General features: G+C 33.0%; 2 protein-coding genes across 2 annotated transcripts in view; one reads left to right on the top strand and one right to left on the bottom strand.

Moving 5' to 3' along the window:
* The window catches only part of LOC117176176 (collagen alpha-1(IV) chain-like), a 15,621-nt gene extending 9,180 nt beyond the window's left edge, over positions 1–6,441 (top strand). Inside the window, exons 6-8 of the mRNA XM_033366273.1 lie at positions 3,613–4,041; positions 4,122–4,295; positions 4,373–6,441. Of these exons, the coding sequence (XP_033222164.1) occupies positions 3,613–4,041; positions 4,122–4,295; positions 4,373–5,943 (2,174 nt within the window). The 3' untranslated portion in view covers positions 5,944–6,441. The remainder of the gene's footprint in view (positions 1–3,612; positions 4,042–4,121; positions 4,296–4,372) is intronic.
* A 901-nt stretch (positions 6,442–7,342) lies between these two features.
* LOC117176724 (coiled-coil domain-containing protein 102A-like) lies at positions 7,343–10,683 on the bottom strand. The gene is made up of 3 exons (XM_033366986.1): positions 10,478–10,683; positions 10,120–10,394; positions 7,343–8,266 (listed from the first exon to the last, which is right to left on the bottom strand). Exons 1-3 carry the CDS (start codon positions 10,670–10,672, stop codon positions 8,125–8,127), a joined length of 612 nt encoding a protein of 203 aa, XP_033222877.1. The 5' UTR covers positions 10,673–10,683; the 3' UTR covers positions 7,343–8,124.
* Positions 10,684–10,744: the final 61 nt, after the last annotated feature.

The raw sequence follows: 10,744 nt of genomic DNA, 5'->3' as shown, positions 1-10,744 counted from the left end.
ATTTTCGAAAACTGATTTTCAAGCCATCAGGGGCCAACTCGAGCGGCCTGAAGCAGCCAGGCAAATTTTATGCGTGGTTATAGAATCCGGAGTCTCAATTGTGATTTTATTGGAAAAAGTCATATGAATAAATTGTTCGTGTTTCAAAGTACTATGGACAACCGTAAATAGAATTTCCAAATCTGGAAAAAACATGGTTTCGAAAATTTTGAAAATGTGCTCAGTCATTGAGTTTTTATACAAAATGGCTGGTAAACGAACTCGTTCTTTCTTTTTGGGGCCTGGAAAAGTGTGCCTAAGCATACAATACTACAAAGAAACAGACAGACACCTGCATAAAAATAGTTTTTTCTGACTCAGGGAGTCTCAAAACGTGGAGATTTGATCAAAACTGACCATGTCAGATTTTACACAAAACCAATACAATAATCTTGTCAACCCCATTTAAAGTTCCTTTAGGCACACCGTGATCGTTTATAACACTCTGAGGACGTCCGTAGGTTGACCTAAGAACATCCTTGATAACATCCTTAGGACTTCCGTAGGTTGTCCTCAGGACTTTTAATTTAGCAGAATCTCCTCATTTAAATAGTAATGTATCCTGTATATTATAGTTTTTCGGATAATCCTAGTAAGGGACTCATCATTGTCCTAAAAAAGACCACTTCACCGATTTTAAGGTTGTGGTATTTCATATTTCACACGTAACCTAGTGGAACTCCTATGCGCATTGAACTTAAACTTTGAATAGAAATCACATAGGATGTCCTCATGGTATCTTTATGATATCTCCGTGTAATTTACAAATTTTATGGTAAAACAGATTTCCCACTTTTAGAACAGTTTCGGGTTAGAGAATAACTTAGAGATAACTTAGAGAGATCTCATAGCCGAAATATTTCTAATTTGAACTTTAAAAAATAAATCTTAAAAATCAAGTCTCAATCAGTTTTTTGTAATATTGCAGAGCATTTAAGCATTCAAGTCTTGTGAGAGAAAAATATAGAAATACTTTGAATTTGGGTTGATTTCGAATAATAATAATCTTATACAAGACACTTTAAAGATATCCTAGGGACATCCTTACGACATTGCCCCCTGGATATCCTTTCAAGAAATCCTTAAGACCACGAAATGCCAGACATGGGACCTTTTAAAGACATCCTTAAGCCGTACTGATAACTTCTTTCAGATATACTTTATGGGACTAGATTAGAACGTCTTTATTACGACCTCATGGCGTCTTTTTGTAAAGGCTTAAAGACATCCACAAAAAGACGTCTTTAGGATGACTTTAAGCCAAGTGTGTCCACTGGGTTACATGCTGTATTTTCGATCAATTTAATTCCTTTTAATCTGTCTACAGAATATGCGCACATGCATAGTTTCTATTCGTTTTTGTGGAATATAAGCTTGGAAATTTCAATTTTTTTGTCTGCCATAACAGTGTTGTGTAAGGTAAACAAAATTTATTTATCTTTAAACAGAAATTATTCAAACATCTTAAACATTACATTTTTCTACGTCGATTAAAAAGAATAGATTTTGCTTTTTTCTACTCTTTGGTGGAACTTTGGATGGAGGAAAATTCGCGTATTAATGGGAATTCAGACTCTGAATTTTTCTGAATTCTTCTCTTCTTACCGGGTATATTATATAAAGCAAAAATAACGATTATATAAAAATTTAACAAAATTTTAATAAAAGAAGGGGCTTCTCATGAAAGGAGGCCCTCAATTTTAAATCAATATTATAAGCGATAAATATGATATAAAAATTCAATAGAAATTCAACAGTAAAAATTCAACAGAAAATAATAAACATGATTTAGACGCACATAAATATTAAAACAAATAATTAGGAATATGAATAAATAAGGGCGAAAGTCCGACATCCCGTTTGAGCGTGAAAACAACTGACCGAACAAATGAAAGCGAGTTACGAGAATTCACATAAGAAGAACAGAATGCGATGAAAGTGTCGATTAAGCAGAATGTAACTTTAACGACATGAAAATTAAAATCTTGTAACTTTTCAATCAACAAAGTAACACATACTATTAATCTCCGATATGAAAATAATTTTGATGGGTATTTTGAACTGCAGTTTGTCATGTAATTCAGGTTCCTATAACTTTCAAAACAATAAATTTTTATAGATTTTTATTTCTGTTAACACTTCTACATGTTTACTAGATTTCTTGATAAATCTAGTTGGACTTATTCTTATCCATAGATGAAGGATAGGATAATGCTTATTTGTAATGGGATGAAAGAGACTTTCTCAACGGTAACGGAATAATAGCCTAATATACGTAGAACACATCAATTTATTTCCTGACGTTTACTAACTTTATTATTTTCTGTTCAATTTTTACTCTAACTTAGGCCTTCAGTCCATGCACCAGAACGGGCGGATCTCGCAATGAACGGAATGAGGCGCGACGAATCAAAAGCGTTCCCTAGAAATAGTATCATTCTCGCGCCGAACTGAGCCGAAGTGTTCGTAATTTTGAAGTTCGCGCCAAAAAGCGTTCCGTTCATTTCGAAAAATGTCAAACACATGAACCGGAATGACCGTCACCCGCAATGACCGAAACACCAATCACAGAGAACCTTCGTCAAGACGAAAAAGTGCCTTCTTGTCAAAGGTGCTCTGTGATTAGTGTTCCGGTCTTTCCGGTTCATGTGTTGGACAACTTTCGAAATGAACGGAACGCCTTTTGGCGCGAACTTAAAACTTTCGAACACTTCGGCTGAGTTCGGCGCGAGAATGAGACTGTCTCCGCGGAACGTTTTTGAGTGGCCAACGCCTCATTCCAGCCATTTCGAGATTCGGCCGTTCTGGTGCATTGACTGGAGGCCTTACACTTCAATTTTTAAATTATACCAGGTATGTTTGTTTTGTTTTTCACATTGACCTTCCGTCTTTTCACTGATATCAAATTTATCAATTATAATATTGATTTAAAACTCAGGACCTCCTATTATGAGAAAACCCTACTTTTATTTTAAATTTGTAATTTTTTTAATCATTATTTTCTCTTTATATCATATACTGTACATTATTTGTATATTTTATACAGACTTAATAATGTTTTTCTTTGACTAATGAGGGTCCAAACAGTTACCGAAATGTTTCAAAAGAGCAGGGTATAATCTAACGGGCAGCTCTGACCAAAAGGGCAGTTCTAAAAAAAAATGGTCAGTTCTAAAACTTGATTATGGGCAGTGCAAAAATACATTTCAAAAGTTGATAGAGGGAGAAAAGAGAGAAAAATTCGCGCACAGGAAGACAAGAATTACTTAAAAATCAGATCGGATTTTCAAATCCTTTTTATTTTTTTTTTAGTTTTCGTATAATAGGGATTCGGTCAGTTCTAAATGAGGCTTAGATTATACCCTGCAAAAGAATTATCGTACCTCTTCTCCTCGTTTGACCTCCATTTCCATGAATTGCTTCGTTACTCAGTGCAAAAAAAAAAAGGTTGAGAATAAACGTACAACATTACGAATACTATATTAAAAGTTTGAGAACTTAGAACTTTTCTGAAAATATTTTTAATTTCAATGTATAAATTAACTTAAAATTTCTATATAATACCACTTTTAGGTGGACCAGAAACTTATCCTGGAAATTCAGCACCAGGAACTGGAACTGTATCTTACCCAGGTGGCATAGTGCCAGGAGGATCGGTACCTGGTACTATTCCCGGCAATGGAGTATATCCTGGAAATGGAACGTATCTAGGAGCGACATCAGAAGTCAGTCCAGGCATTTCCTATCCTGGAGGTGATTTACCAAGAAGAGGTTTCCCAGGAACTATTCCAGGTGATTCTAATATTTATCCTGGAGGTGTAGTGCCAGGAGGAAATTATCCTAGTAGTATAACACCAGGCGGCGGAACAGGATCTGGAGTATACCCTCAAGAAGTAGTTCCAGACACAGGAGCTCCAGGAACTTATCCAATAGGCGGTGTTCCAGGCACGTACCCTGGTGGCGTACCAGGGACTTACGAACCGGGACCATATCCACCTGGAGGTATCTCTGATATGGGAAAATTGTTCTTTCAGAACCTTCTCAAATTTTAGATTTAAATTTACCCAAATTTTGTTACTTAGGTGTACCTGGAACTTATACCGGAGGTGTTATACCCGGAAGAGGTACTCCAGGAACATATCCTGGTGGTGCACTTCCAGGAGGAACGTATCTAGGCACCTATCCGGGTGGCGTCGTACCAGGCGCAACTGGTGTACCTGGATCGGGTGAAAAACCTGGAGGTGGTATATACACGGGTGAGGCAATTGTAAACCTACATTAAAAATTTGATTGGATATGCTGCAAGGTTCTTGCTTATACCCATACATTTCAGGAACAACTGGAGTCCAAGTGGATGTTTATCCAGGTGTTGGACCTGGTGGCGCAAGTCCTGGGCAAGTCTATCCTGGAACTGGAGGTAGTGGACCAGGACAGGTTTATCAACCAGTTGGATATCCTGTCGAAGATGAATCTGATTCTCATGCACTCAGTTCCGTTAAGCAAGGTGAAGGAGGTACTCAAGCGAGTGCTTCTGCACAGGGAAAATTCGGGAAAGGCACAGCACAGTCCCAAGTTAGTGGAACATACACCGGCGGTGGTTCTTTCTCGGCTGCAGCAGGTACAAATGATGACAACAAAAGTGCCCAGACTCAGGTGAGCGGTGGAAAAGAAGGAGCAATTAGCAACGCACAAGGATCAGGTGGATTGGGAAAGAGTCAAGTACAAGTTCAATTAGGTTCCGATTCAGGCGCTACTTCCACAAATGCACAGAGCAGTGGATGGAATCACGGTACCAATTCTCAAGTTCAAGCAAGTTCTAAGGGAGGAATGGCGGATGCACAAGCTAATGGAGAAGGACAAACTTCCAGTCAGGCTCAAATCGGTTTTAAACCTTACATGAAAACGCAAGAGAAGCCTGAGAAAAATGCACAACCGTTTAGAGGAGGAGGTACAGCGTCTGCTTCAAGTGGCACTTATAGAGGGCAATCACAGTCTCAAATAGAAGGCTCTTTTAAATACGGCATTACTTATACAGGCGCAGCTCAGGCTGGATCAGGATCTGGAGCAGCAGCTTCAAGAAAACCGTTCAATTTCTCTGACACCAATACAGACTTCTTTAAAAAGTTCGAAGCATATGCACCTCCGTCCATAACCAACGACAAGACTGATTCAACTACTCATTCTTCAGAGACTAATTACGATTTGGAAGATCGCCAGGGTTTGCAAACCAGTTCAAGTTCCAGAAAAACTGTTGTTGCGACCTTGAACAAAACTGCGGCAAAAAAAGCTGAAAAGGCGCAAGTCGAGAAGCACAAAATTGACGACAACTATGATGATGATGACTACGAGGAGTATGAAGATGATGATCTTAATTACACATCATCAGGAAGAACTACTTCTGATGATATTTCTTCACATAAGCTCGTGAAAGAAACTTCCATAATTCGAGACAATGATGACCCACCACCAGATGAATCTTTACCTGGCTACGTTATTCCTCCAGGTTATCATAAGTCAAAATCCGGAAGCCAATTTACATCAGATAAAAGTATTGCACAAGAAAATAAGTCTGCTTTTTCAGAAACCAGATCTCTGAAAACCGGTCACGATCAAAAAAGTGGTGCAAGAAATCGCAATCATGATCTGGAAAGTTCAACTCAAAATTCTTCCAATGCAACGGCGGTTAAGACAAATTATTACACGGTTTCTAATAGCATCGCAGGAAAGATGGTGGACGGAAACCCTCCTACGAAAAAGTATGAGCATCGATATTACACTAAAAGCTCCACTTGTGGTTATTTTACCTTTTCTTGTAATGTTGTTTATGGTTCCAATGGTAGAACGAAAATCTGCAAACCTAAAGTTCCAACTCACTCAGATGGAACGCCGATAAAGTGTTCGTAAGTCCAATTCACTTAGGTTTACTAGTAATATGCGAAGTATACATAACTTGCGATGTCGATGTACTATATTGCAGATTATTATTGCATTCATTTTCAATCTTTTAACAAACAACGGCAATCAGATACTGTTAAATTATAATTATCTTCTAAATTGTTACTCTTCCAATTTTGAATTGTTAATCTTTTATTATTTTTGAGGTATTAGGGGCTTCGAATTTTTTGTTACAAAATAAGGACTTAACGAATGACAGCTTTTTCGCGAGAAAAAGAATCTTCAATACTTGATCTCATGAAATTCTTTTTAATAAATTATTATTGTTAAACATAGTTGAATTTTATTTAAGAAATAATATTTTTGTCATAAAAAACTATATTCAAAAATAAGATGAGGTCTAGTTGTGAAGACATTTTTTTCCAAGAAAGTAAACTTCTCATTCATTGAAATCATATTATTTTGTTTTAAATTTCGTAATGACTATAATAGCTCCATTAAAAGTTATTTAATTATTTTAAGCGGTGTAAATTAAACTTGTTCAGTTTTTAATATTTCTTATAGAAACTGTACATTTTTCATCAATATAGTTAAAATTAGAATATTTTCAACGGTATTTTAACAATAAAATTATCTAAATTTGGAAATTTTTAACCCTCAATTTCAAAATTGTACAATTCCGAAAATTTCAATCCAAAAGTACACAAATAACCAAAATTTAAATTTAGAAATGCTTATTTTTAAATGCAGAAAATTTAGAATAATTTATATTAGTGAAGTACAACATTTTTATTTATTTAATTTTTAAACGTAAAAGTGAAAGTTATTTAATTTCTATATTTTTTCTTATAAATATTTTATGATAAAATAGTAAAAATTAAAAAATTTCGAGATTTAGTTTCAGCCGCTTTCAAACCGAAAATTTAGAGTATTTAATTTCTAAAGTCATTTCTTTTAAACCATTAATAAAATTTATTCGATTGCCGGTAAATATAATTCTTATTCCTAAAATTGCCATTATATAAAATTTCGAATATAAAAAATAGATTTACTGAAACAAATACATATTATTATAAATGATTGCAAGTGAACGCAGTTTTAAACTATTTTGATTTTAAACTGTCCTTTGAAAACTTTTTGAATTACTAATTCAGAAATATTTCCTATTTATAATTGTTTAATTATAAACGTTTGCATTTCTATCCACAGAAGTTTAAAGTCAAGTATTCATAGATAATATGTCACATTCAACCTAAGTAAGTTTATCACGAGAACTTTGTATTAATACTTTAGAATAAAGATATTTTATATAAAATAATAGAAAATTCTCGTATTTTTCTGATTCGAGAAACACTTAGCAGAGTAAATAATCCACAAGAATGAAAATTGTAGAGTGTATTTATTATTCGTTCGTACACCTCTCCGATGAATAAAATGATAAATGATCGAATGATTTTCATTCCTCATAAGAGTGTGATCGAGGCCCTTCATGGTTGCGTTAAATACGCCTTTTATTATTCATTTAGCGTATTTTATACGCAGTGTATTGACAAGAGGAACTTACATATTAAAAATACAGAAAAACAGTTTTATCTGATTTCTTTCTGCACTACGTTTTCAACAACATAATAACGTACTTCCTTTACTAATTTGCATTGCACAAATTCTTAATCCTAAAGAACTTATTCCTAAAATTTTCCGCAAAAAGCGGATAGAAAAATAAAAAAAATTATCAAAAAAATTGATGTAAAATCAAAGAAAATATTTCTTCTAATTATGCCGTTTAAAAAATAACAAAAATCTATAATAAATCTATAATAAATAAGTACCTTAGCTGATAATACGGAATATCTCAACTGCAAAACAAGCATTATAACGTCGAGAGTTTTGATCAACACGGCTTTCATCAGTCATGGCAGTATTCAAGATACTTAATCGTAATAATCTCCGATAATGTCTAAAACGACACATACAACGTTAACGAAATTCTTATATGACTACGTACTGCTTATGTACGTATTCAAGAAATCATTTAACAGTTTAGTTAACTATTTTCGCTTAATGAGTAGTAAGGAACATTTACTTTTGATTCCGAATTACCTTACAGTACACAGGTACTAAAGCGTTATTTCTCTTAGAAAACAAAAGCATGTGAATTTTCTGAACACCGCGGTGTCTTCTAAAATATCTTTATACTTTGTGGCAGAATGGTAAAGCTTCTTCTCTCGAGTCTTCAGATTCGTCATCTTCTTCATCCTCACGGGTTTTGTCATCCATTATTTCAGCCACTACATCAGGGGCACTACTTTCCGAATTGTTTAAAGATATAAGTCTAATGACAAAGGAGAAAGTGATTAAAAACATGTTTTCAGAAACAAGGAATCTTGGCTTCTTAGTTTTCTGATAAAATAACCATTCTCCAAATCGAAACCACTCACATCAGTTTAAAGATTTCGAAATTCAAAATTATAAAATATTAGGTGTTTCAAATTGAAGAATTACAAATGCGAAACATTAACAATGGAATATTGTTATTTTAAAGTGCTCATAGTAATATATTCTATGCATAATTTTTCATACTACGCAGCTATTCAAATATTTCGAATTTTTTTAAACAATCGACTCGGAGTATATATATAGTTTCGCAAATTTATTATAAATAATGTTGTTACTTTTAGTTTCTAGGGATTTAATTAATATTTTTAATTTACAGAGCTTTGACAAATTATATTAAATGATATTCTTAAATATTTTCACATCATCGATTAATCGAATAATAATTTAAACAAATTTTTATTTTATCTTCTTATGCTTCAACCTCAGTTTATATTTGAGTAACATTAATGTGGGTAATATATTGAATTTAAACTCAAACAATTCAAATTCCTCAATTTTCAAGTGATAATATGTATTGTATTTTCAATAAGGTAGTTGGATTTTTAAGCAAATAGTTGAATTTTCACACGAAAATATTAATTTTATAGCAAAAAAAAAGATGATTTTTCAATCAAATACTTTAATTATGAACGAAATTGTTAAACTTTCAATTAGATAAAATCAATATTCAACCTAATAGTAAAATTTTGAACTGAAAAAGATCAGTTTCCAACCATAAACTAAACTAAAATGACAAATCAACTGAGATAGGTGACTTTTTAAACAAAAACATGCACTTTTAATGGAAATGACGATTCCATCATTTTAGTTAAATTCAAAATTACAATCCCGTAGATGAATTTTCAATCATACATGTCTTTTTAATGAAATAGTTCAATTTTCAAATAAAAAAGACGAATTCTCACCAAATAGTTGAATTTTTAAACAAAAAAGATCAATTTTCAACAAAAATGAAGTAGTAGTTAAGTTTTCAGATAAAAAAAATGAAGCAAACTAATAAATTTTCAAATGAAATTATGAATCTTTAACTGGGAATGTCGAATTTTAAAATAAAAAGATGATTTTTCAGATAAAATGATGAATCTTTAACTGGAATGGTTGACTTTTCGACCAAAATATGAATTTTTACAAAGAAGATTAATTTATACCAAAAAAGACCAATTTTCAACAAAATCATTAATTTTGAACCGATAGAGGTCGGTTTTCAACTAAACATTGAATACTTTAATTTTAACTTAAAAAAATAATGTTCAACCAAGAGGTGAAATTTAAACTAAAATAATGGAATAATTAAATTGAATAATTACATTTGTGGTAAAAAAGAACATAACAATTCTATAACAGAGCAAAAAAAATTAAAAATTTCAAAAAATAGTAACATTTTCAAATAAAGTGATGAATTTGACACTAAAGTTTTAAATATTCAACTGGAATAGTTTTATTTAAAACCCGAAAACATAAATCTTGAACTAGAATAATTGCATTTGTGACCAAAAAGCTTAATTTTCAAATTTCTACTCAAAATTACGAATTTTCAACGATAAAAGGTATATTCTCAGCCAATCATTGATTAGTTGAATTTTTGTTAAAAAAGTTAAGTCCTTGGCTCAAAAAAAAAAAAAATCTCTGACATTTCCAGTGATAAAGACCCCCACCTGAGTCGAAAAGTTTGTCGACTTATAAATCGAGTAATATACTTTTGTATTTAAGCCCAATTTAAAAATTAATCATCATTGAGGCATTTTAAATAATATTACTAACAATAATTAACTGTGTATTGTCACTCACCTGTTTTTCATATGTTCCAATTGTACATTTGCTGTCTCCAGCTGCTCAACAAGACTTTCATTAGTTCTTTGCAGTTTCCGAACGCTATTTGTCGCAGCGTCTACTTCATCTTGAACAGTTGCTAACTCTTTCTTTAATTCCTCCACTCTTGACCGAACTCTTTTTACTTCTGTCTCGTATTGCTCAGATCTTCTGATCGCATGCAACAATTCTGTCGTCTTATCTCCAAACATCTTTTTCAGCTTTGCATAGGAATGTTTAAGCTCTACTAATTCCTGAGAAATGCAGAGTAACAGTTGAGTAAAACTCTTAAAGAAAATTAATATCCTTGAGTCTTGTTCGCTTTAACAGAACGTACCTTATTCCTATCCAACAGCTCTTGTTGTAGAATTCTCGAATCCGCATCAGATGTAGAAACAGGTCGTACTCTTCGTAAATCTATCCTCTGTTGCAAGTCTCGCAATTCATTTCGCATCTGCTTATTTTCACGTTCTAAACAAATTTTTTCTGATTCCAAACGTTCACGCTTTCCCCATTCAGCTGCGTTTTCCATTTGTAGCCTTTCCAGCTGGAAATAAATTCACTGTTTAATAAAGGGCCGTTAAAAAAATACGTAATGCCTTTA

Source organism: Belonocnema kinseyi, chromosome 7 (genome assembly GCF_010883055.1).
Source record: "Belonocnema kinseyi isolate 2016_QV_RU_SX_M_011 chromosome 7, B_treatae_v1, whole genome shotgun sequence".
Lineage (NCBI taxonomy): Eukaryota > Metazoa > Arthropoda > Insecta > Hymenoptera > Cynipidae > Belonocnema > Belonocnema kinseyi.
The sequence above is the reverse complement of the archived record's forward strand: the minus strand, read 5'-3'. Positions and strand labels throughout refer to the sequence as shown.

Coding starts and splice junctions, on each gene's coding strand:
- LOC117176724 (XM_033366986.1), bottom strand. CDS start 10,672: ATGGAAAACGCAGCTGAATGGGGAAAGCGTGAACGTTTGGAATCAGAA. Junction 10,395..10,477: donor AGCTGTTGGATAGGAATAAG/GTACGTTCTGTT, acceptor TGCATTTCTCAG/GAATTAGTAGAGCTTAAACA. Junction 8,267..10,119: donor TTGGAACATATGAAAAACAG/GTGAGTGACAAT, acceptor CTTTGTCATTAG/ACTTATATCTTTAAACAATT.